General features: G+C 39.4%; 2 protein-coding genes across 3 annotated transcripts in view; one reads left to right on the top strand and one right to left on the bottom strand.

The window, feature by feature from the left end:
• Positions 1-241: 241 nt before the first annotated feature.
• Positions 242-27576, bottom strand: part of LOC149941047 (uncharacterized) — a 46500-nt gene continuing 19165 nt past the window's right edge. The window contains exons 7-11 of one of the 2 annotated variants that reach the window (XM_090179932.1): positions 25824-25944; positions 23347-23432; positions 16736-16887; positions 16554-16610; positions 242-322 (exon numbers count right to left, since the gene is read on the bottom strand). In XM_090179932.1, coding sequence (XP_090036058.1) covers positions 287-322; positions 16554-16610; positions 16736-16887; positions 23347-23432; positions 25824-25944 — 452 coding nt within the window. In that variant the 3' untranslated portion in view covers positions 242-286. Of the gene's footprint in view, positions 323-13233; positions 13608-16553; positions 16611-16735; positions 16888-23346; positions 23433-25823; positions 25945-27576 lie in introns of those variants that run through there. The other variant, XM_090179931.1, reaches the window with a different exon arrangement.
• Positions 6272-12155, top strand: LOC149941048 (uncharacterized). The gene has a single exon (XM_090178278.1). The coding sequence runs from the start codon at positions 7007-7009 to the stop codon at positions 8129-8131; it is 1125 nt and encodes a 374-aa protein (XP_090034404.1). The 5' UTR covers positions 6272-7006; the 3' UTR covers positions 8132-12155.

Raw genomic sequence — 27576 nt, 5'->3', positions numbered from 1 at the left:
GTTGGAAATAACCTTTTTAAAAGTACTGGTCAATATGACCATAATACCCCCTACTTAAAAATAATTTACTGGTCATGACCATTCTTTTCTACCCCACTTATCTCCCTCCTCCTTTTATTTTACTTTTGAAAGTGAATTGTTAATAACGATTAGGAACTATAATGATATTTATTTATCACAAACCAAAGAGCTCTCATATTTATCACATTTCTTAAGGAACTTTAAAAAATATTTCATCGTCTTCTTGTTCTTCGAATAAAAATTTATCCGTATTTACAGTTTTACATCATCTTCTACTCCTTTCTGACTTTTCTTTTTGTTTCTAAAAGCCATAAAGAAATTGCAGGATAGGCATCAATGTCTTCTATGCTTATGTTTCTTAAACATATTCTTAATGAATGATCTAGATGTTTCGCATTTAGCTCGACGAATCTGACTGATTGGAGCGGAAGAACGTCAAATTGCATTACTGCCTGATGCCATAAAATACGTTCGATTTAGGAGTAGAAATAAGTCAAAATCCGCAATTTCATTGGCTGTCAGAAGCTGAGAGCGCAACGCTTTTATCATTTTCTCTTTTCGGTTTAGAATTATACTTTTAATTAAAAATAAACTGGTCATTATGACCAGTGAACCCCTCAGATTCCATTTAATTTATTGGTCATAGCCCAAAATAAAATGGTCTTTGACCGTCGCCACCGCCTTATTTCCAACACTGGTTACAAATACGTTTGTCATAGAAATTAAGGCGTGTTATTTGGGTCCTAATGAGTCAAAAATGACCCGTGAACATGGGTCCTAAAATGCTTTGTTTCAGAGTTTTAGGCCCACAAAACAACGAAATAGCCAGTAATGTGAAGTTCAATATTCTGCCTTGAACCCAATTGTTTCCATTTATTATTCATTGGTTTTTTAACGGTGAAGCGTATAAACACAGTAGTAAATGCCAAAAGTTAATTATTGAACTAGCAGAAGTGTGCTAAATCCTACAATGATTTTATTAATGTCATGTTCCATTATTTCCAAGAATCGAGTTTAATCAACACGGTTATACATGGTCAGAAATTTTGGAAATAACCAACTTGTACGAGGCAAATGCCAATTCGAAGTATTTTCCTCGATGGATGCTGGGATAGTGTTTCTTATTTTGGAAAGCGCACAAAAGCGAAATACGAGTTATAAGGAAACGGAATGCATGGTACTTTTACTGTTGAAGACACGGAATGGTACTTGTTAGTTTTGAATACGTTAAATGGTACTAGCGAATGCTTACAATTGCTTCAATTTAGTAATCATTTGTTTATAATGGGTGGAACGATAATGACCATAACTGATGTCATTAATAGACTTGAATATTAAGTGTCAAGTCCTACAATGGATCTAATAACACTTAGATAAAGTTTTTTAAACAATTGACATAAATGTGAGTTACTTAGAATTGAAGTTACAAATGCATATTTCGGTTTTATTAAAATCATTACAAAAATGGTTCAAAATGGATACCTCCGGTTTTAATACAGGTACGAGCTCGTCGTACAAACGATTCTCGAACTCTTTCAAAGATTCCAACTGTGTTACGTTGTCACAGGTCGTCAACGTCCCAAACTTCAGTCTTGTAAACTAATTCTTTAAGGTAGTCCCAGATGAAAAAGTCACACGGGTTCAAATCGGGAGATCGCGTCAAGATGAGCTCTACACTCTTTTAAAAAAGGGTGTTTTAATGGTATATTAAGGGTGTAATATCTGTAAAAAAACACTCTTTAATGTTAATTTAAACGCCCTAAAGGGATTTTTATTGTCCCAAATTAAAAACTTGAAAAGGTGTATAAAGGGTGTTATATTACCCCGTAAATTGAGTGATTTAACACCTCGTAAGGGTGTAGCTCCCTTAAGGCAGTAGTTTAGTACCCTAAAAGGAGTATTTTAACACTTTAAAGGGAGTATTGTAGCACCCTTACGGCAGTAGTTTAGAACCTTAAAGGGAGTAGTTAAAAACTTTAAAGGGAGTATTATAGAACCCTTAAGGGAGTATTGCAGAACCCTGAAGGGGTAGTGTAACACCCTGAAGGGAGTCGTTTGGTACCCTTAAAGGAGTGGTCTTGTACCCTAGAGGGAGTAGATAATAACCCTGAAGGGAATAGTTTTATACCACAAACTGTTAACAAAGGAACCAAAACGGAGGACATAAGCACCCCAAACAGTGTAAATAAACACCCTAGCAGGAAAACTGCTTTTTAAGGTGTAGAATAACATCCTTTATAAACCTGTTAAGGTGCTAAATATGGGACAAGAAAAAACTCTTAAAGGTTTGAAAATACACCCTTTTTTTAAGAGTGTAAATTGGAGTGGAACTCCATCGTGAAGAAACTTGATGCGCCTTCTCAATTCTAACAGTACGTCTTCGAGTAGCTCGGGTATGCCTGACCATTTAACGTAGGCGGAAGTCAAAAGGGACCAACTAAATGGTCACCAACAATATCATGAGATCTCACACTAGTCCCGTGGGGGTTATCTTGACTCCGGTGAGTGTTGTGCAAGTTGAGTATACTGTCACGGGGAAAATTGGCTTCTTCGGCTGTTAACAGAATACTCGAGAACTGATGGTCATGACCTACTTTGTCAACACACCACTGAGAAATGTCAACTAGCCCAGGATAGTCTGCGTCGTTCAGAGCTTGAACCTTTTGAAGGTGATACGGGGGAAATTGATGAACATGCAGAATTCGCCAAACCATAATGTAATTTACACCCACAATGGTCTCCCAATTCGCCGGGTACTTGTTCCAAGATCGTTTTCGACAATGGTAAGAACCTTAAGTAATTATTGATTAAATCCACTTTGTTAAAATAATGACGAATCATTTCAATAAAGTACCTGTTCCTCAAGGTCTTCTGCACTCTCTCACGAGCTTGTCCTGTTGGAATTTGTCAGTGTTCTCTCGGGCGTCTGTCAACAGCGGCAAATGTGGTAACGGGCTATGAAGGAACTGTACTCGGTACAATCTTTGGGCTTCTAGACTATTTCCCTGAGCCCGCCCGTACATTAGGTACATATCCGCGTACTCGGAATTATTCAAATGCGCCATACTTATCTTAAATTCTGGTACAAAAGAATTAATTGTCGATACAGCGCTTTAATTGGTTCTTTAAAAAGCACCCTACCTTTAATAGTAAAGAAAAAAGTCTAAAGGACCTCGCTGACTTTCGAAAAACTCAAATAACGTAAGGGAAATTGATCCCCCTGGCCTTATGCATTCAGAGGAGATAAAGTTAGATAACGCCTACACAAATAGTGTTAGGTCTCATTAAGTACAGCTTAGGCAAAAAAGTTCGGTGCAATTTTGTTCTTCCGCCTAGGCTAAATGGTCAGGCTTTACGCCAATCAAACTGTATCAGTACCATTCCGTGTCTTCAACAGTTTCCTTAACGCTCGTATTTCGCTTTTGTGCGCTTTTCAAAATAAGAAACACTATCGGGGTTGCTTATTTCTAAAATTTCTGACCATGTTTTAATAATGGAACTTGTCATTAAAAAAATCATTGTAGGATTTAGCACAGTTCTGCTAGCACTTTTAGCATTTGCTATTGCGTTTATCGCTTCACCGTTAAAAATTAAATGAATAATAAATGTAAACAATTGGGTTTAAGGCACAATACCGAACTTCACATTACTGGCTACTTCGTTGTTTTGGGGTTCGTTTTTTGTGTGCCTAAATCTCTGAGAAAGCATTTTAGGACCCATGTTCACAGGACATTTTTGACTCATTAGGACCCAAAGAACACACTCTAAAATTTGTGACATACTTATCCGTAACATCATGTATAATTTAAAAGTAACTACAATGATACAGAAAAAAACCTATTATTTGGTCCTTTATGGCGCCTATCTTTATACCATTGAGTATATTGTATGGAATCTAGGTTTGTCCGTTTTTATGGAAAAGAAGTAAATGCGATTAAGATAAAAAAAATATTTTCAGTCGCAATTTACCATAGGCGCCGAGCTAGCGAAATTTTTAGTAGAAGAGAAGTCGCGAATTCGTAAACGAAAATCTATTTAAATGAATATTTTTTTTATTACTTATAGTAAACACCGTAGATTTTGTACTCCACTTCCAAAATCCATTACGGAATTATCGTTAAATACTTAACGATAGTTTTATAGAGACACGTATAAAACGATATACTATATCTATTAATAAACCATTACCCAGCGGATTTCAAAACATTCCTTTCCCCCGAAAATGTTTAATTAAATACGGTTAAATTTTATATCGATATATTTTCAAATTCTTTCGCTCTTTACTGGCAGAGCCAGTTCCGCTTTACTTTGAAAATTATGAATCGCCGTACACTTTCCCCATAAAATAATCCTCTTTAAATGAACACCTCTACAGAATAGCGCCTCGTTAATTTCGTATAAAGATAATTATAGTGGAAGGGGCTGCTGTGGCCGGCAACAATACGCCTTTTACACAATGTAAAACGGGTCGCGATTAAAGCCTGGCGTTCGCCGTTTCTCCGTAGCGTCTTCATCCGACCTGACGCCAGTCTTCCTTTCGATACGGAGCGAAGAACCGGTGGAAGGTAAGACAGATACCGTACGGTGAGCCATTGGGCGCCTGGCCGAAAGTACACACGCATAATTTCGAATTAACCCCGTCGGGCGTTCCTTGTTTTGGGAAAAATTTTAATTTTTACCCCAGAAGTTCGTCCGCTCCGAAGAGTCCTTTGTCCCGAATGAACGGCGGAATATCCCGATGCTTCTTTATTCACTCTCCTTCTCTCTCTAACACGGCGCGAACAATAAGCAAACGGAGCGGATGAAAAATCCCTTCGCGAAGAAGATGGCCAGCACGCCAAAAGATGAGGATGAGGATGAGGACGGGGAGGCGAAGGGGTAGGGGGGCTTCGGTAAACGGCGCCTTTCGCGGCTCGTCTATTACTCCCGCGCGGTTGACCTTTGACACTATTCGCTTTCGTTCTTTCGGCGGATGCTCCTCGATTCACGCCCGAATTTGCCCCAAAATAATTGTCGGAGCTCGGCGAGCGGCGTGGAATTGTTGACGGCGCCGAGCCTCCTTCTAAACACCATTAATTAATAGTCCGGTTTCACGCTGCAAAGAGCGAGTCGAGTCCCTGCACTTTTGGATATACTATCTCCTCTCAGACACGAGTGTCGTTCCCTCCGGTCCCCGAGACGGACTCTTCCAACGTTATAATTGGCGGCTAACCGCGTATTTTAAATCGAACGCGAACCATATTTGGAAACGTATAATTTACCCCTCGTTCCCGCCTTTCCTTTTGTTATCCGGTCGTAGCGAGATCGAACTGTTAATTGAAGTACACGAGAAATTATACAGCGGATGCGCTTTTGGGAAGAATGGGACTAGCCCCGCGATCACCCTGTTTGGTTGAACGGGCTATTTCGTGGCTACTATAACATTTGCCGTTCGAGGCGTCTTGAATGGAATAATAGTGATGGACTGCCCGGATTGAATGCACCGAGGGTGACCTTCTCGATTAAGCTGGCAACTATCTCGCTCTTCCTCTTAAGATTTCTCCCGGTGCCCCGTCTCTTCTGTCCAATATATAAATATTACGTACCCTATAACGTTTGCCCTTTAAAGCGACTTCAGTTGGTTTCACGATTATGTCTATACAGGGTGTTTCAACAGGTTATGCGAAATATTGAAGGAGTTGTAGGAGGTGAGTTGAGAAGTATGCCTGTTTTGCCCCATTTTCCTAGGATGAGTTATGAGAGTGCTAGAGAGCTTAAAAGTGAGGCCTACTAGCCCCTGGAAGTAGGCTGAAACAAGCGCGAAACCAAGCAGCAGGGAAATGCGAACATTAAGGTTTGGGTTCGTGTGATGGGTAAAAAAGTACTTTGTAAACCAATCGAGGTAACCAGCGTAAAAAAGTAAACTTAAATAGTATTTAAAGTCCCTGCTGCTAGGTTTGCGCTTGTTGCAGCCTACTTCCGGGGGCTAGTAAGCCACACTTTGAAGCTCTCTTGTGCTCTTTTAACTCATCGTAGGAAAATGGGGAAAAAACTGGCATACTTCTCAACTCACCCCTAAAACTCCCTAAATTTTTGCATAACCTTTTGAAACACCCTGTATATGACGAGGTAAATGTATCGCGAACATATTTATCTTCTTTGGGGTCATTTGCAAAGGAACCTGATTTAAAAGTAGCGGGCTTTATTTTCACTCCTGGCAAATGTGGATATCATTTCTTAAAGAGTGTTTTATTTTATTTCCGCAGATTTCGGCGTGTTTTGGGAGCCTTTTGCGCCGCAATTTCGTCGTTGTCTCTCTGTTCGGGAGGCCGCTACTTGATCCCCGTCGTTGTGCTCGCAGCAGATTTCCGGTCCCTGTCGCTGCAGCTGATTCCGAAGTCACCAAATGACGAGCTCTGGCGCCTCTTCATCTAACCGCAGCCGAAGGACTCAGAGTCTTTCGAGCACAGTCACCTCTTTGGACTTTCACCATTTCAAGCTGGTCACCAATTCCTTTCTCGAGACTTGCACCCCGGAAACCGTCAGCAGTCGGTGGCAATTTCTGGAAGAGATGTGACTCTTGAGGGATCGCAAGACGACGACCCAGCCAGTTTCGGATATTAGGGAAGCGCGCGTCTTGGCCTCCACCTCCTCCGAGCGAGGAACGGGTGGACAGACGCCTCGCGCCGCTCCAGCCAGATCCTCGTCGCAGCCCGCCCCCGCCGAGGCATCCGGGGGACCTTCGGAATCTTTGATACCCGCGGCGCATCCGTCTCAAGCGGGCCAACTGCTAGCGTCGACTGAGGAGGAAGGAGCGTCAGCGTCCGGGTCCGGCGACTTCGCCGAGTCGCCGCTGTCTCCGAAACAGGCGTCCGAAGAGCTCGGTGGAGCGCAAGACGTCCGGGTCCCCGCCGAGCAGCCGGGCAGCCTCCCGCCACAGCCCGCTTCCGACGCCCTCGACCGAGAGCCAACCGTGGTCGTGGAAAACGATCTATCACCATCCTCCATGTTTCTTCACAAAGCTATGAGGTATTATAGGCTATGGATCTACTCGTGTAACCTGGTTCTGCTCGTCAGCGTCATGGTGTTCGTGGCCCTGGCCGCGTGGGCTCTCTCCGATTTCCACATGGCCCTCTTCCCGTCGGTCCAGTTCCATCACCCGACCTTCATCTACGCTTACTTCGCCTTGTTTTTTCAAGGAGGCATTTTGCAGGCGATCGGTTGCGTAGGGGCCCTCAAAATGAACGAAAAGATGTTAAACTTTTACTGGTCCTTAATGTTGGCGTTGCTAATCGGCGACGTCATCGTGGGTATCGTTTGGATCTTCCATTATCAAAACTTAACTTCCGGTCTGGGCCTAGAACTTAAGTCCCGGCTCCAGGCGAACTACGACGTGGACTCCCGTTTCCAGCTGATCTGGAATCGTATCCAATTGGAATCCCGGTGCTGCGGCGTCTACGGTCCGGAAGACTTCGTCAACTCGACTTGGATGAGGCGTCAGTCGGAGCACGAGCGGCAAGCGGTGCCGCGCAGCTGCTGCAAAATGGCCTGGGACTCGGAAATCGGCGAGTACGGGCCCTTGAACTTAACTTGCGTCAGAGTGGTCGATCCGTCGTTGGTCCATCAGAGGGGCTGTCTGGAACCCGTGCACAGGTGGCTTCAACGGAACGCGGACATCCTGGCCGTTATCGGCTTTTGCGTCATCGCCTTCCTCAAGATCTGCTTTCTGGCCATCCTTCGATACGAGATTCGCGAAATGATCCAAAAAATTAAGATACTGAAAGGTTTGGACGATCAGTCCATGATCAACGCCGGCATCCCGGGCTTCGACCAGCAGCAGTACATTCCAAAAGCGGCGTCGGCGGCGGGCAGAACTAGCTTAACCGGCGACGCCCCCGCGGGTGGAGGTTCGGCCCACAGAAACCACCCAACGGCCTCCGGCGAAGACGAGAAGACCACCCCCAACCACGTTTACAACAACAACCTTCCGGACGATAGCCTTCGAAAGGAACTGAGCGGGGGGCTCTTGTCCCGCAAGTCGCCCAACGGTAACAATAACGACGCCTCCTCGCATCCACCATCCAGAGAAATCTCCACTGACCACGACTACGGTAGTACGAGTCCCGTCTAGTACAGAAGCGCGCCCGCCACGGACAAGGACGATTTGAACAAACACACACTCGCGAAATAGCTACGTACGACGAAACGACGCGGAATCTTCGTCGGTTCCGGGAGCGTGGCCGAGAAAACGGGCTTGGCCCCTCTCTATTCAAATTCATTTACAAAATACGTCATTTCAGCGTTTCGAATCGAAACTCGCGTTCAAATAGGTGTAATTAATACGATCGTCTTCGATCGGAAAAGAAACAAAGACACTCAACGTCGCGCGAGAAAAAGCGTGGAAGAGCGGTGGCGGAAAGCTTCGTTACGCGAAGATTCGTCTTACGTTAATCGTATCATCTCGAGGTTCGCCGCCGTTTGGCCCAATGATGCGAATTTCTAGTCCAGATAAAATTATTAGTCCTCCATTGAAATACGTATATTTCGTTCGAGAAATAGGTGGCGGCGTATATGATAAACACTACGTCAACAAACGAGAAAAAACCCCACTCTCTCTATCATCCCAGTAAGTATGAAGCTTGCTTTCTATATTCTAAATTTCTAGTGTCAAAATTATAGCCCAAAATGTTAACGTTTCGTCGATTTCCCCTCGAGAATTGCGAAGAAAGGGGCTTATTTTATCAAACTCAAATTCGAAATGATTCCATCAAATACCCTAAAATTATTTAATTAATTTTAATATTAATGCCAAGCTCTATTTGGTTTTTCCAAAAATTGACGATATAATTCCAACTCAATTTGTTTGAGTGTTAATATTTAGGTTTATACCCCTAAATTGTACCGAGGCTGAACCGCCCGAAATACGATGTCTATCGAGATACGGTGTTTAGAAGTTGCTCGGAGTTGAAGTGCCAAATTTGGGAAATTTGCTTTGTACGGGCATAATTACCAGAGGCAAATAATCCATCAACACTCGAAGATACGATGGGTATAGCTCAGGCTGTCTTGGAAATTGAGTATAGCATCTTCTCATTGCGCGAAGATTTTTACTCCGATTATGCTGAAAATAGCGCTACGCAACATTAGGAAGCTTCCTCGCTTCTATTAATTAACGGCGCGCGACGCACGCTCGGCGTCACGTGTTTATTTGGAACGGGCCCTCGAGCGTGAGTCGCCCCGTTATTAAAACAAAGCGGGAAAGCTCCATAATGTTGCGCGGCGCCCTCTTCAGGCTACAGTCTGAGTGAAAATCTTCCTCATCGCGTAGCACCAAAAGTAAATCAGTTTCGCGTTTCACACGCCTTCAGCCCCTTCTAAGAAAAGGTACTGTGTCAAGCGGAATGAGTACGATAAGCGTCTACGCAATATCTCTAGACGAAATTCCGAGACAGCCTGGCATTGGCCAAACGTACCGTTGTATCTCTAGGGAAGTTTTTCCTCAAAACTCGGAGCGACTTCTTAAGCATGAGATTTTTTAAATGGAAATGGGCGAGCATCGATTAGGATCGTAGTCGTTAATTTCTCGTCTCGATCTGCAACGGACGTTTTCGGTAAAGAATTGGGGAAGATGAACGGGATGCTAATTTCATTTTTTACGTTTCCCGAAAACAAAATAAAAGTGAGAATTGTTAAACCAGATATTAAAAAAAAATGATGTAAAATTATGAAGCTCGAGGTAATACATCGAAAACAAAAAAAACACACAAGAGAAAAAAAATCTATATTATAAAGCGTTGTCTTCAATTTGTCTTGTACTCCGTTTGCCTTCTCTCAAGTGCCCACTCACACACAAAAGTAAAAAGAAAATTAACAATTAAATGTAATCAAGCTTCTCAATCGCTTTCATTCGTATACGACAAACGATAAATGTTTTTTCAACCATGAAAATTGTTTAATTTTAAAATTGACTCCAAAATTAATTATAGAGGTGCTAATTAAAATTGGCGCAGTAATCCGAGTAATCGTAGCTTTTGCGATAAGTTTGCGCGTGACGTCATGCCTGTATAGAAACTAGGGATTACCGTACAGTTTATTCGTTGACGAGTTTATGGTAACTTCACCCTATCCTCGCCTTCGTACGTCAACTCTCTGGCAAACCCTATTTTCTAAGACTATTTAAATTTAAAACATGACACCGTGCCAATCCTGAAAAAATAACGTATTTAATTTTAAATCAAATTCCACCTAATATCCCAAACACTTAATAAAAATCGTATAAAATTAGTCATGAAAAATAGCTTCTATAACCGTAAATGAATCTAGAAGTCACTGTAGTCCTATATAGATATATAAAAAAATACATTTTTGATATAGAAAAAAAAATAGGGATTAAAAAAAAATAGAGAAATATTTTACTTTTAAATCGGGGCAAAAAAAATATTTCATAAACAAAAAGTAGATAGAAAATTTAAATATTATAATTATAAAGTGTATTGAAATATGACCTATTACGTGGAAGGCTAAATCATCGTCTCGTTGACAAAATGCGATCCCAAAATGAAATCGTACGTAACGAGATCTCTAAATGATGTAATAATTTTCGAGATTCAAGCATCTGATTGGTTCTAAGCTATTGCTTGGCCCGCCTACTTTGTCTTCTACGTGTACGCGTCTCGGTGAACCTCGGGGTTATATAACTCGCTTTTTTAATCAATGCGTAGCAGCGTACGGAAGGCGAAGAAGATGAAAAAATAGTTTTTCCCCCGAGTTGTGGGTATTAGAAAATCGATTGATGATATCGATTGATCCGTGGCCTTGGCTCTAACTTGATTCCCAGCTATTTCATTTCATTCTCTATTTGCTCCACTGTCCTAAACCTCTCCGCGTACCTTTCGCCCCGCATTATAAAATCGTCCTATGCCGGACCAATACGTCACCGTATCCTATACGTAAATATTTGCCTATCCTTCCTTCCAAGGCCAGCTATATAGTCTTTACCCGCCGCTGTAGCGTACCAAAGGTCATGTCAAATGTCACAGTTTGTTAGATTAACCTAAAGTATTATGATTTCATTTTATTATATATTTTAAGCATTAAAGTTCTATTATGGTTTCGAGCTACTCCTGAAAAATATTGCGCGCAAAATTATTATTTTCATTATGAGAAATACATTAATTTCATTAAATTTAAACAATATAATCTGTTGTTACTAAATTTCGTAGACTAATTACTATAAGAACGAGTGCATTTTAAAATTTACTAGAAAAACGTACACCGAGTAAAATCATATTTTTACTAGTCTATTTAAACTCTTCTCCCAGTTGTAATTTGCTTTTGCATTGTGAAAGTGTACATAATATTATTGAAGACAGGTGTATTTGATATTATTCATTTTATTATTGAAAATTAATTTTTTGTTTATAATAATAAAGGAATACCGAAAACATTTTAAACTGATTTTAGATGATTTTAGCGATTTTTTTATACCTAATTTTTTTATTATAATATAATATAATTTAATGGAAAATATCTCCCGTGAACATGACCCTTCGTACTTCAATCAGATGACTGAATTACCGAATCATCTTCAAAAATACCGTATATATGATTATTCTCGAAACTATGGACAATAAAATTGTAGCCCAAAAACAAAATATGTAAAAACTAGCCAATAACTGTCGTTATTCAGTACGTATAAGGTAATATAGTTTCATTTTTAATATTTCCTGGTGTATTAAATAAACAAAAAATAGAAGAGCTTGACCTACGACCCCTTCGCGTTCTTATAATATTACCAGGGGTTAAAGAAATACAAAACTCTTTGTCACTGTGCTGTTTATTGGTTGTTGGCCTAAATATTATCTCATATAGAGTGCCTCCTCTACTAAATATATCTAAAAAAAGTATAAAAAATCGTATAAAAAGATTAAAAAAGAAAGATATTAAACAAAATGATCTTTTTTGCGCGCGCGCTCCGTTACCATGGATACTTAAACAAAAAATCTTTTTCACAAAAAAAAGTTCTCGAAGCATTTTTTTAAGCTCACGAGTTTTACGAAAAAAAAGGAGATTTTGCTGAAGAGGAAATAAAAACATTGTGCTTCCCGTCCTATTTTTTAAAAAGCGCTTGAAAAAGTTTTTCGACTAAAATAAAATATATAAATAATGCGATTGTCCGTTCAGAGGGAAAAAATACGGAAAATCGAAGGTAATAAAATATATACAAAATTCATTTAATTTGTATATTGGCGTCTTACGGGACAAAATTTAAATTGGAATGAAGCGGATGTATTATAAAGTGGGAGTGTATAAAAAAAGTTTAAAAAAGACTTAGTATTTTTCTGAATACATAATTGTACAGATAATGTAAAAATATGAAGTAACGCCTCGAACGAAATTTAATATACTTTAAGATATTTAGTGAAAAGAAAATAAAATAAAAGTGAAATTATTGTGTGATTATGTTACAAATAACCACGAATTATACATTAATTCTTATTATATATAAGAGGCGTGTGTCGATATAATTATAATGAAAAAAATCATTTGTTTTTGGTTAATTTGTTCCGGGTTAAATATTATATAAATCTGTACATAATGCGGTATAAAAACGAATTAAGGGAGTTTTCTTTAATTTCAAACTTTTGTCAGAAATAAATTTCTTTTACAATAATTTATTTTGTCATTTCTTTCCTATAATTTCATCAGCCATATTTTCATTTCATCAGCAATATTTTCTTTCATCAGCCATATTTTCATTTCATCAGAAATATTTTCTTTCATCGCCAATATTTTCATTTCATCGCCAATATTTTCATTTCATCGCTAATATTGTCATTTCATCACTACTATTTTCATTTCATCGCAAATATTTTCATTTCATCATCAGTTGTTAACATTTCCTAGTCATCACTAATACTTTTTGTGGTGAAAACTATCCTTATAACTTATTATTATAGCAACGTTTCAATTTGGAGAAAATGCAAAATAAAATATTTCTTCTAAAAGCGCCTGTAAAAGTGTTCCAACAGCAGCACATTAGTGCTCTGAGAAACCTGTCCCCAAGCTTCCGCAGGGGCTAAAGGTGGCAACAGCAGATAACTGCAATCGTCAGTGATCAGTTCAATCCGGATCACAATAAATCAAATTTACAATGAATAGATAAAAGAATGAATGTTTTATTTCCTTTCCCAAATTCGGTCCCTTTTACATCAGGGACGAGATATGCTCACAGGATATTACAATTAAGTTTAACATTTTGAAGTTTAAAAAAATAGACATACGTAATTTTAGAAAACACAAAAGTGGAAAATAAGAATTTTAGTCAGCACTACATTTAAAAAGAAAAATTAAAATTATTATTATTAGTAATATTATTATTATAATCTTTTTTAACTTTGAAGGGGGAATATTGTTTAAGATAAATTTTAGGTGGTGCAATTCGTTCAGGTATTCCTCCTCACGCACCTATAGATTGTAGTGTGGTCCTCGTCCAGCGCTAATTATTAAGCGACCGGCAAGGGCTGCGGTGTTTGGTACGTCTTCGGCGATGGTCATAAATCGCGGACACACCATCTATGGAGCGCCAGTCCTGTTCCGCATTTTTCCTATAGTAACCATCAAGGAGGGAGAGCTGTTTATACCACCGATAATTTAAACATCAAATACGCGCTTGGATATCCGGCCTCCCACTCTGTGAAGGAAGACCAGGCCAGTTCCCCTTTTATGGCCGTTTTAGCTGTAATGAAGTTTCCCCCAACCGCCGTCTTTGCAACCACACGCGCGTCTGTTCTAATTTTCGTATGGTAGGCTCCTTGAAACTCAGGACATCATTGCCATAAGTTAAAACGGGCACCGCTACTCCTTTCTACAGTGAACGGGTAGTATAGGGGTGACATTGTACGAATGAGAGCCCTTATGTCGGGCAGCCTCAGACAGTCTTCCAGCTTTCCCCAACAGCGACTACTCGCGCGACGCTAAGTAGTCGTCAGATACGCCGATTTTCACGGCCAGGTAGACCACTTCTTCTGTGTAGGGAATGGCTGTCCCTTGGATGTGGATGTCTGGCTACGTAAATGGTGTTCGGGGGTTCGTAGCTAGGATGACACATTTACTGGGGCTGAATTCCAGGACATATTCCATCACGAAGTCTCCGCATGCGTTCAAAATAACTTGACGATTTGCAACAGAGTTCGCGACCGCCGCAATGTCGTCAGCGAAGAACAGCGTTTCTATGATGACTCGAACCGTAGGGTAGGATGGATGGATTAACGCGCATCCTTTTTCGAGGACAGCGGAACGAGGTAAAGAGCGAAGCGGAGTGGCGACAAGGGGAAGCCTTGTTTCAGGCCAGCCTTGCACTCGACCAAGTTAGTTTTGGCGTTTTCCAGATTATACCGATACGCTGTTGTCCTATAAAGGGCCCAGAGATGACGGACGTATGGAACTGGGATGCCTAGCTCAACGAGAGTCGCGAAGAGCATCGTAGGTTTTCTGGAGATCGAGAAGGACAATGAGCAATTGATCGATCTCTTTTCGAGCTATCTCAATCAAATGAGTGAGCGCAAATAGGTGATCTGAACCCCTCCGATCTCTTCGGAATCCATTCTGAAGTTCTCCGATAATTCGACGATCTTCCACAAACGTTTGCAGACGGTTCTTTTGAATCGACATGTACAGTCGTGACTGCAATGGGCCGATACGAATCCAATTTTGAGGGGTCTTTGTCCTTGGAAAATCAGTCTAATCTCTGACCAATCCACGACTACGGAACGCCGTATTTATTATTATTATTTATGTTAATAAAATATGGATTGAGACTTTTGGACACCTTAAGTTCTCAATTTCCATATTTTTTATTTGAATATTTTGCAGGTGTTTTTCAGGTTACAGGTTGAACGTGTTAAATAGCCTGCAGATACAGTTATGGTGGATGGTTGACTTTTGAAAAAATTGCAATTTGAAGATTGGACAAGTTAGACACTTTGCAAGCGCGGGTTGGATAGGTTTAAAAAAAATTGCAGCACCTGTCCAACCTTCGGCAGGGGCAGTTACAAATTATAAAGACGACGATAATAAAAACAAAAGGGTTAAAAAGGTGTCAAAATCGACGGCTTATTCCCTTGTTTAAAGTTTGTTTTGATTCTTCAGCACGTAAGCCTATTTTAACCGCGCGGTTTTTCTCTGTTGCAAAATATTTCAAACTTCTCTCCTGACGGTATATAAATGAATCCGCGTATGTTTACTAGGCTATCAATCGCCTATCAGATTATTTATTTTTCTAACATTTGCGTTCTTTTCTTTCCCCTCCGAAAAACAAGCCGCGAAATATTTCCATAGACTTGAACCCTCCGTATGCCACGCGTAATACATCTTTCGAAAATCCCGTCAGTTTTCAGAGAAATGGCACCAAAAAAAACAGTGGTTATATCAAAAAATAGTGAAAATATAGAATTCGTTGTATTTTGGCCACCATAAAATAAGCATATTTTTGTCAGATATTTCCAACGTAGATCTCGAGGAGGGTTGTGGAAATAAAAGCGCGTTTCTTGTTTACGGGTGGGTCGCGAAGAATAACAAGCGTTGGGAAATGTCGCGAAACAAGACGAACGTATTTTGGCCAAGTGTTGTCGGATTTGGACGAAAGCGTCTTATCGGCCCCAGCCTTCTTTCTCTATAGTAAAGCGCTACGCTAGTCGATAGTTGAATCGAAGTACGGGTACGGTACAATCTGCATTGCCCCTATCTCCCAACTTTGAACTGGACTGTTTACCGAGCGAGTATGTAGTGGTAAGATGATATTTATTTTGCTCCTATATCCGTCGTGTCAAGAGCGAAGACTGATATATGAAAGATGGCCGCGGCGAAGTCTTCCTTTTTGGCTTGACCCGACCAGCGGAAAGGTGCCATCTTCCTCGTTATCGCCGTTCGCTACCTGTCACTTCGTCCTGGGGAGGGGGACGGCAGGATTTATCCCTATCAGCCTCTGACCCCAGCCCGCACCGCGACATTGTCTTCCATATTGAGAGAGGTCAACACGCTCTGCTGGAAGTGACGAAACTACTCGATTGAAAGGCCTTTTCCATCATTTTGATTTTTAAATAGTTCGAAGATATCGAAATATTTGGCAAGGATATGTAAGAGCTTAATCCTTCATCGACGAAATAAATAAGGCGTAAACCGGATTTCCACGCAGTACCACCTCCGCGTTGGTCGATAAACTTCCGCGTATATTAATCAGTATTTTAATCATATGAATTTCGTGGACACGTCATTCACCTACCTATCGGGTATTATCACGTATCAGTCTTCTATTATTTATTAGGGAAATATAGAAGAAGGTTTTCGTTTGGAGATTACAGCACCCTAACTTATCATACGAAGATTTTTTAAAGTGACACGTCAAAAGAGCTTTCACGCTGCAAGATTAGCCTTTTGGTATTCACTCTCTTACTTCTCGCAATTAGTTTTTTTTTAATCATTTTACCAAACTACCGGAAATGGGACTGTCAGCGCCCCGCAACGGTGAAATTAAACAAAGGGAGTTCGCCTACCTGAACATCTTCGTCCAAGGCCGCTATGATGTCTACGTTGGAAGCTCCAATCACAACCTGTCAGGAGATCAAAAAAGAAACCAAACAATTTTCATTACCCCAAAAAAAAAACCTAAATTGAAAAAGTAAAAAAAAATAAAGAACGAAAATTGGTAAAAGTGTAAGGATTCTGTCATTTTTACCGGTCTTCTTTCAACAGGGGTTTCCGTTTCTCTCGAGCTCTTTCCGGTTCCGGCGGTTGAACTTCCGTTTTGCGTAGCGGATGTGGTAATCTGGCTGAACTCAACGGCGATCTGGCTGGCTACTCTCGCATTGTTCAGCACTAAAGTTCGGTCTAACATTTTTCGAAAAGGTGTGTATAGGAAATGTTCATTTCCGATTTTTTATTTTTTTTCCGTGGGCCTATCAAGTTTTCATCTTCATTCGTTTTCCAAATCATTTTGTCGGCTTTATCATTCAGAAAGTAACGGTAGGTTTAAACTTAATGCGTAAGGGCTTTTTTGAATGACGTCAACGAATTCCCTTGAAATAGAATGTTATAATTACGTAGCTATCACAAAGGAAAATAACACTATGTTTAATTAGGTAAACCTAAATATCTTTACAGTAGAACTTCATTTACATACTAATAGGAGCAAATCGTTTCTAGGGAACTTATAATAATAAGAAGGCATAATGAGCTCCAGTTAAGTAGTTGACAAAATAAGTTTTTAGGAGCCATTTTGTTTTAAGTAATTTGCACGCTTAAATCTAGGCGCAACAAACACACCAGCCCCACAAAAGGAGAACGCCACTAGCATTTAAACACGCTAACGCGGTGTTTTGTACAAATTTCATTGGACTAGCCTTTACGCGGAACGTTTTACGGAAAGGCTGAAGACAATTTCCGAATTTTCTCCTTCCGACGGCTACAGGCGCTAAAGCGTCTAACCAATGAAAACTGTACGCAAAAAAAATAGACGACTTTTGACGGGTTGCGTTTTCCTTGTATGGGATGCTGTGTTTGTTGCTCCTAGCTTCAATAAACAAAATTTCTTGTCAACATTTTATACTTAGAATATAAATATTTTAGGCCTACTTAAAAATGCTATTTTTGTTACTAACATTTTAGTAGCAAAATCGAACGCCGTGACTAAAGATAGCGTTATATTTTTCACAGGGATCCTATTTGTTTACACGATTCGCTACGTAGGCCTGAAGCTCTCGAAAACAATATAGCTTTGCAAAAAGAAAATCGCAGATTGAATCCGAAAGAACTTTCCGAAATTTGGCATCCTCTCTCCCGTTTCTCCATCACGCGCTCTTGAGTGTCCCCATCCTTCCCTCTTTCTCCGGTTTCTCCGCTCGTAAGACACTTCAAATCCAATTTTTTTCTTCATCCGCGTATTCAGCTTTATAGAGAAATAGACTCAAAACAGAAAAAAAAATCCCATACGCCGCACCTGACATCTCGCGTCGCTTTTATATATTATTATCATTATTTTTTGTCAGCTTTTTAGTTTTCGTAACGAAATTTCATCAGCCAAGTTCGTGTCAAAGCTTGAGGCTGGGGCTTAATCGGAAGATGAAGATGAGCCGGTCGTCATGGCAACCTTCGCAGTTTCCATCTCCGCCCTCTTTTCTGTGTACAGAGTGGCGCATCCGGCTTCTATCTAAATATGTAAGTACTTGAACGAATTAGGTTTCTCTCTTCCTTTCTGGATTATACAAAATAGCACGTGCGCGATTCACATTATAATAAGTTAATCCGGTACCAACAAAGGCTTATCTGTCACTTTTGTTCTATGTACAGGTGGGGTGGGGGTTTTGAATATATTCATAGAACACGTCCGTGTGTATTTTATCGTGTGTTACAACTAACCTAATTGGCTAGGACTCTTTCAATTTTCTGGCATAGTCTTCAATTTGAAAATGCCACCTACCAGCTTCCTCCCTAAGTTTCAAAATATCGTAACTCCGTCTCAAGGGTTTTCTTACGTAAAAGACGGCGGTCTTTCCCGTAATTCACTCTATTTAACATACGAACAATATTTATGTTTAAAAATATCGTAATGTTTTCTTAAAGCTAGGATATTTTTTTTGAAAATGTCTTGATTTATACTAACTTCAAATTACAATAGTATTTGTTAGGAAAAACGTTCTTTAATTTCAAAGTAACCTTAAGTTACGATATATTTTAATAAAAATTTCATTGTGAAAATATAGTAACTCGATCTTTTTCTATAGGGACTTGGCAGAATGGTATGTTCGAGGGGTCGGACATTTACCGAAATTCCGTACAATTTGTCTAAATCGCAAAATCTTTTAACTCTCTCTATAGTAAATTAACATTGGAATCCTAAAATCACTTCAAAAAGTAATGATAAAATCGCCAAAAATCTCTACGAAATCCCGAAATCCCGTACAAAATATTGGCAAGTGTCCGACCCCTCGGGTATGTTTTATTTTTCCAATTATAAAAAGCATGGGTGACGTGATTTTTCCCATTTTTTAATTGATGGGGAATTGTTTAGTGCATATTTTAAAATGTTTATTTGTTTTGAATTCCTAATTTGTGTTAATTCTTCAAAGCTGCGAGGTCTTGAATCTTTATATTTCAAGTTACGACTTTTTTAAAAGTAGGTAAAGAGCTAAGATTATTTTGTTTGAAAGACACCAAAAATGGGCACCTTTCGTTTGTAAGAAAGGAATATTTTGCGGCGTAGAAATCACTAGGACCGTCTTTACAGTAAATTAGTCCCAGCAAAATATTTAGTCCTACCTCCACATTTTGCGGGAAAATTGAAAATTGAAATCATCCGAATCTGGCAACACAGCTTTTTATTGGCACCGAAAATGCACCATCTGCCCGAATAACAGTTAACTAAATGCGAATGCGTTGCCATACGGACTATAATTATGGTACAAATACCATAATTTTGCATGATATTCTAAATTCACTATTATTTTGAGAGCGTACTGTATAGTACCAAAATGTACAGGGTTGGAAAAAATCCGGCTTTTTTTGAAAAAATCCACACTAGTGGTTCAAAATTGGCTATAACCGTTTTTTTTTCGGTTATAATCGGCTAAAATATAAACAGTACCTTTTACTTATGTAAGTAGAAATTGTCTGCAGTGATTGTCGTAACTAAGAAACTAAACAAATAAAGCAAAATAACTATATAAAATAACTGAATTCTTTTGATTTCCTCGGGAAATTCCCCTTAGTTTTTGTGTATGACAGAAGCGAGGCAGCGAACTTTGGAACTTTAAACCTACCGAAAAGCTGGTAAAAGTAAACCGGTTTCTAAATATGAAACAAAAATAAACTAAATTTCTAAATAAAAACTATTAATTTACTAAAATATTCATATTGTAAATTTCAGAAAAATCGAACGATTTTGTGCCGTTTTGGAAAATTTATTTTTTCACCGGTAGGTGTCACGCAAAATGTTTCAATAGAAAAGTTGTAGGGCATAGTCGAAAGTGTAAAAATAATTTTGGTTCGGTTGAAAAAGACCTATTTTTCACTGAGTTTGGCGGTCGGGGGAAAAACAAGTTGTACTAGCAGGCAATAGCCTTTAACGTAAACAATCGTACATAATCACAACACACATGTACATTTATTTTAGGGAACTTATGCTTTCAGCTATGTAGTTAATAATCAGATCTGCAAAAAGTTATTGTTAAAGAAAATTATTACGTTCAACACCTAATTAGACAAAGTAGACAAAGACCGCGTCTTCCATTTCGACGTGGTTACGAGTAAGATCATCAAACAAAGATTTGTAGACCAAAAATTACGCTTATTTTTCTTTTGTTGTTTTTTAACGTGAAATATCAATTGTCCGAGTAGTATTTAAAGCGTTTACATTTCAAAGTTAAAACATTATCTCAGCTTGGCCGTTTGTCGTCCAGTATGCCTCTTTACACCCGAGATCAGCGCGCTCATATGCTAGAATTATTTTACGGAGAAGGCCGTCGTAATGCTACTCTAGTAAGTCAGTTATTTAGACGAAGAGTTCCCAATTAAAGACCAAGTCATACGACGGTTCTTAGAGTGGTCCGCGACTTCGACAACTGGGGTAATATCAATCCGAGGTTTCGTGGTCGTGGTCTCCAGGACATCGACATGGAAAACACCATACTTGCCTACTTCGTCGCCTATCCTCGAGCGAGCGTCAGGACTGCCAGCTTGGACTTAAGGTTGGATCGAAACTACGTTTGGAGAACACTCAAAAGACACCATTTTCATCCTTATCGAGCGACACTTCACCAAGGACTGCATGACGGTGATAGACAGCGCCGACTCGACTTCTGCAATTGGTTTTGCCTCATGGCTGACGCACACCAGGATTTTCACGATCAACTACTGATGTCCGACGAATGTTCATTCGGAAGAGATGGGCCTTTCAACCGTCAAAACCAACATATGTGGGACTACGAGAATCCACACTGGGGATTTCCTCACCGCCACCAAGTGCAGTTTCGCTTAAATGTGTGGGCTGGTCTGTTAGGTGACAGAATTATTGGCCCGTTCTTCCTGCCAAATCGTCTGAACGGTCAAAACTACTTGGAGATCCTTCAAAATGAAATATCCAACGTGTTGGACGACATTCCTCTGGCCAAGTACAGACGCATCTGGTTCCAGCAAGATGGGGCGCCACCTCACCAATATCGTGACGTGGTTGCATATCTAAACGACGAGTTTCCTGGAAGATGGATCGGAAGAACTGGTCCTGTTCGTTGGCCTGCAAGATCCCCTGATCTAACACCACTCGACTTTTTTCTTTGGGGATTCGTAAAGGACTACGTTTACCAAACACCTGTGACGAGCGTTGGAGATTTACGACAAAGAATCATCGAAGCATGTCGCCGGGTGACTCCAGATATGGTTCGGGGAGCATTTCACAATATGCAGCCTCGTGCATATTTGTGCATTGCATCAGAAGGTGTCATTTTTGAAAACATTTTGTAGAAGTCATTAAAAAACATTTGTCACTTGGGCTAATTATTATTTGTTTATTTTTCGAAATCTTATAACTGAAATGCATGTTACCTACACTTCGTTAAAGGCTATTGCCTGCTAGTACAACTTGTTTTTCCCCCGACCTCCAAACTCAGTGAAAAATAGGTCTTTTCCAACCGAACCAAAATTATTTTTACACTTTCGACTATGCCCTACAACTTTTCTATTGAAACATTTTGCGTGACACCTACCGGTGGAAAAAAAAATTCCAAAATGGCACAAAATCGTTCGATTTTTCGGAAATTTAGTAACTAAAGCCTTCCATACCTAAATTTCAGAACCCTAGCATAAATACATTTTGAGAAAAATGGCCTGATCGAGCAAATTGAGACACCCTGTATAAAAGTCTAGATAAAATATTTCAAAGGGAGTGAATACGGAGGTGACAGCTAGCAGAAACGCGTAGTTTCTGCAGGCTATCCTTATAAGGCGCTATCTATCGGTAAGAAAGCTCGTGCTATCGTCGCGAGAGACATTGTCACCAACAGGTGGTGTCTAAAGACTACGGCCTGCGGAAAGGTCAAGCACTTAGTACTAAAATGCTAAGAGAGCTCGCGTTCTTGGTCACGTGCCTTCCTCGGTGTCTGCTAGGTGTCAATTCCGTATTTTATGTTAGGCTTAGGCGTCCCGAAATTTATATAGCCCTTTATATACATTTCTTATATCTATGGAGGAAATAGCCGAAAACGTTTGAATTAAATCTTTTTAGGCTGAAACCTTAATCTGTTGTTCAGAGATAATTGTGAACGAGCAGAAATCTTTCACACATTCAATAAAAACTCAGTCGGTAGGTGGCGATAGCTTTGCTGAACTTGTCGTCTACTATTCGACCGTTATTTCTAATTAATTTACTAAGACTGCCCCTTTTTAAAGTTTTTCCCTTTAATGAAAACTAATCTCGCTTTTTATTTAGCTTCTATAATCGTAATAATAAAGTTCGTGAATTTTGAATTTGGAATATGAATCCGTGTTGAATATCACAGGAGGCTCTTTGTACTTAGCGAGTCTGCAAAGGCTAAGATGCGGCTTTCAAAAAGGCAGTACGAATTTACGAATCGGAAGTTTGTTAGCGATTCAACGCACGGACGGTAAAATAAGATTTTATGGCGCTGTGCCAGGGAACTTTCTATATGTCTAAAAATCTTTGTTTTCTTCCATTTCAAGTGAAACGCTGTATTATTTTGAAACAGTGGGAAATTATGGTGGTTCTCTTACCGTTTGATTGCGAAAGAGCGTCATTTCAATGTCTAGTTAAAAGGCAACAAAAGTGGCGTGGGGAAAGCTACGTGGCAGAACCTGCTAAAACTGCATTTTGAGTTCTGGACACTGAACTGGAACGACAGCGCCACAGGAGGACTTTCTTTGAACTAGATCATGCCACGTTTGAAATATAATAAAAACCTCGTACCTTAGACTCAATATAACTGCCATAGCGTTTACCCATTTCCGGTCGGAACTTCGAAAATATTAGCTCCATAGTTACCGCGGTAACCAACAATAGATTAAACGGGGAAAACGCTTCGTTACAAAACCGTCAATCAGAAAGTTCTCAGATTTCGAATCTAGGGCACGGAGTTCTATATTAACTTTGATATGAGCTAGGGCACTTGCTTTTTTAATAATTAACTAAGGATTTTGTTATGTAACGTTTGATAGGAACGACGAAATTATTGATTTCTATCTGACCGTAGTAAAACTACCTACCGATAATTTCTGCATTTCAAACACGTAACAAGAATGAACGTTTTACTATAGCTTAACAAAAGTTCTGAAAAAGGATACTTAATTTGAGAGAGACTCCTTTGGTTAATTTATTGACCTCAGACAGGACGAAGGGGGTAACATCCTTGCCGTGGACACCCAGTTCTCTGCAACGACATTAATTACTCGAGGACGAGTATAATAAGGGTTAGCATCTGCCTACGTACCTCCCTTTTTTGGGGTGGAATGGCCTAGTTTTCAGTGGACATTAGCTAACGAACGCGGCAGCTCCTTCGTAGGAATTTTCAAGGCTTAGTTGTAGAATCCAAGCTCAATTTTACAGATTTTCGCCGGCTGTCTCAATTTTTTTAACCAATTATAATTTATTGCTAATTACTTATCCAACCATTTAAAAGAGAAATAACCACACGGTCCGTTAATATAATTCATTTCTTAAATTAATTTCTGGCATTTAAGTTCGACCATACTGGCCTCTAGATTATCTCGTATCTTTAACCCGTTGCCTAGGCAACAGCAAGGCTTCAACTTTCAACAAATTTGGGATGTAATATAAAGTACCAGAATTTAAGAAAATGAAAGGTGATTACACATATATCGCTAATATAAATGGTTTTAATAGAAATCGTTGTCTTAATGGAAAAGGTTAAGCTAATTTAAGCCTAACTTTTTGAAAACACCTTAGTAGGTCTAGAAGCGTCGCTAAAATGTACTCACGGTCTCACCTTATCGAGAGGCGTGCGCGAGCCTTTATAATAACGTAGGCAACGATTAGGCCTATTAAATTTCCGCGAATTTTATGACTTGAGCCTCGTTTATTGAAATATATTATAACCGGAAGTACCTCGCGTGAACCCCTCGCTTTAGAATCTCGAGGTGCAATTTAAAGCCTTGTCAAAACAAGAGTTGCTTTTCATCATTCTGATCACATCATAGATATATGAAATAGTAATCAAATAATCAGCTAGGCTAATACCCAGTATAGATACCTTACGCTGCATACGGGCCCGTGTGAAGGACACGGAAGAGACAGCTAGCAGAAGACCAGGGTTGGACATAAGGATATTTTTTTAAGTAGTCAAAAAGGTTGCCTCGATCGCGTGGTTTTTTATCAAAATTACGGGTTTTGCGTTGCTGTATAAAATCGTGACGTCACCCAGATGAGATCGTATTGAAAATCAACGGAGGCTCATCTGGATGACGTCATCAATTTTAACTCGTACAGATATTTTTTCAAACCTCTTCTTGATCGAGGCCCCCTTGAGCCTGATGGGGGGGGATTGGGGGCATTAAATCAAACCAACATTTTGCTTTAATCACAATTTTTTTAAATAAAATGGGATAGATGAATGATGAATTTATGATACGCCATATTCGCCATTATTTATGAATATTTTGGTCAATTTTTCACTAGGCAAATTGACTAGTGAGCCCCCAGATTCCAATTAATTTTACTAGTGAGAGCATTTATTTTAGTAGTCAAATGCCGTGACTAGCGCCTTATGTCCAACCCTGTAGAAGACCCATATTTTCTGTATGCGCTACGTAATAGTTCCATCTATCGGTGATCAAAATTAATATTTGGAAAATATTTTTTGGATACGCTACGTTATAGTGCCATCTATCAGTGTTCAAAATTAGTATTTGGAAAAGAGAACAATGTAGATTAGGCCTAATAATGTTGATAGCCCTCATTGAGTTGGGAATAAATAGAGGTACAACTAAATCTGGCTGGCGCGGGACCAATTTCGTTCAATAAGGAGACTTAATCAACTTTATCGTTCTACCGTGGCGGCATCTGTCTCTAGTGGTGGAAACTATATTGCAATTGAATTTTTTCGCGAATCTGATGCGAAATTGAAATGTATGATTACTCGTAACAAACAAACCTTTTGAAGTTGTTTAAAAATAATTTTATTCTGTCAACACGATCCTTTTTAACTAAAGTTACGGTGAGTTAGCTAATAATTATTTATTTTTAGCCAGATAACTTTACAAAGTATAGATGGCGCTACCACCTAATTATAAAGATGAATTTCGTACAGTCTTATCAGAACAGGTCCGGCGTAACCATGGTAACCGAAATCGTAATTGTAATTCTAGCAGTATTATTCCCAATTCAAAGATAGCCCTATAGTAACGAGGAGTTGAAGTCACGTGTAATATGTTTTTGCTTTTGGGGGAAAGATGGCGCTATAACGTAGCGCATCCAGAAAATACGCGTTGTCTGCTAGCGGTCACTTCCGTATCAGTCTCTCGTAGAATTGTGGATTTATACCACTTTTCTTTCACGAACCTTGGATTTATACTATTTCATATATCTATGGATCACACGCTTTTTAAATGACCTTTTTACGTTCATTTTCTAGCCACTTGGTTTTTGAGAAAAATCTTTCATTGTTCGCGGCTCAAAATTTAGTGTTAGCTTTTCGGAAAGTGTCCAAATGCTGTAGTATCCGCAACGCAAAGCGAACAAACTTTCGCCGCGTCCAGTGAAAACTAGGCTTAAGATTGGCAAATATGATATCGATGACGTGTACCTGGCTCGCTTTAGGGCTTCTTGGATGGCTTCATCGATGAGGGAACCTTCGTCGAGGCTGCAACTTGGAATCGGAACGGCCACCAAAATGCCAGACGCTAGCTTCAGAGCGTCTCTACTTTCTGCGGGGCGACAGAGACAATATGATACCTGTCCCGCTCCACAATTTAAGCGCATTATCATATTTATAAGCCTCGTCTCGGCCCTTGAATATTTTCCTATCGTTGCTTCGACCTCCAATTGAAGTTCGTTTAAGCGTAACAAGGCCAGTTTTAGTTCTCTAAATAAATTCTATAAATCGTTAAACTATTGGTCAATTAAAAATCTAATTAAATCTCCGGGGAAAATCACTATCCGAACATCCCTAATTAAAGAAAGAAAACGACTTTAATTGGATGTTGCTTCTTCGGAGATTCAGAAGCGCTTTTTAAATGAAGAAAAAGGATCTTCGCTCGAACGGAGAAGAATACAAAGGGTTGCAAATTAAGGAAAGTGTCTCGTATATCGTTAATTGTGGTGGCAAACAAGATAATCAACTCCATTCACTTCCGACTAAAGTTTTCAAGACTAATTTGCCAAACCACCCTTACCACCATCGAGTAAGGACTAAGGAATATAGTATTTCATAAGTAACATAATAACCATAAGTAATACACTTCTCCGTGAATTTATTTAACCGCTTCCTTATTTCCCCAAAGCCAAATTTATAGAAGGATTAAGAAAGCCTGGAAATTTAATCATCTTTGTTAATTTCATTTTGGTGTAGGTCAGCTAATTTCAAATTTAGTTAATAATCAGTTTTAAGGGCTGATTCATTAAGTTGAAAGTAAGTAAGTTTTAGGTCTCTTTTGGAAATACCCTAACTGAGCGTATGAGAACCACTTAATTACTTCGAAATAATCGAAATAAAATTCAAAAAACGGAAATTAGACTATTAGAAACGATGTCCTAGCTCATTGTTAATCATACAACCGGTGCTATTCCCATCTAAATTGGTTAAAGGGACAGATAAGAATAGCCAAAAATGAAATAAAAAAACTTGAGGAACGTCACTGACTGGCTACTTTATTTAATGGCAATGCAAGATGGCTTTGACTCTTGAGGATCTTGTCAAATACTACTGGAGAGGCGAAGTCAAAGGTTAGGTCTGTTACTCGGCCTGGTGCCTACGTTATTATAAAGGCCTGTGCAAGCGTCTGATTTCATTTTTGTTTTTGGAAGTTTTAGTTCGCCGGTATTTCCCGATAGAGGCGCTCTTCATTTACATTAGAGTTTTGAATTTCCGAAGTTCCCGCGTATAATCATTGTCGAGTCGGTGTCTTATAAGGAGGAAGGTGGTTTTTCCGCGGCCGTGAAATGTTTGTCGAGTTTTAAGTAAGATATTTTCAAAATCTTTCATTACTAAAATAAATTAGAGAATATTTTATTTTCTAATAAATTCATTAATTATAATCAATTTATTAGAAAATACTGTTATTTATAAAACTAGGTTATTTTAACTGATAAATTTTTTGCCAAGGCCTATTGTAACATACTGTATTATTTATATTTTAATTTGAGGATTTACAGTGAAATTTCCATTAATAAAATGGTATTAGACAGAATATTAGCAAAATTAGCCCGCCGAACGATTCAAACTTTCGGCGCGAATCTAGAAATATTTGAAAAGTAAAAGACAACGAAGTACGCCACCTATTGGTCTTTCGCGCATAAGTCGCAAGCTCCTGTCACCCACTAGCTGAGCAGCTTGCACA

This window comes from Leiobunum rupestre, chromosome 6, assembly GCF_980474605.1.
Source record: "Leiobunum rupestre chromosome 6, qqLeiRupe1.1.hap1, whole genome shotgun sequence".
NCBI classification, from domain to species: domain Eukaryota; kingdom Metazoa; phylum Arthropoda; class Arachnida; order Opiliones; family Sclerosomatidae; genus Leiobunum; species Leiobunum rupestre.
Note: the sequence above shows the minus strand (reverse complement) of the source record. Positions and strands in the feature narration are given on the sequence as shown.

Excerpts from the sequence above, each read along its gene's own strand:
- LOC149941048 (XM_090178278.1), top strand. The coding sequence starts at position 7,007 with ATGTTTCTTCACAAAGCTATGAGGTATTATAGGCTATGGATCTACTCG.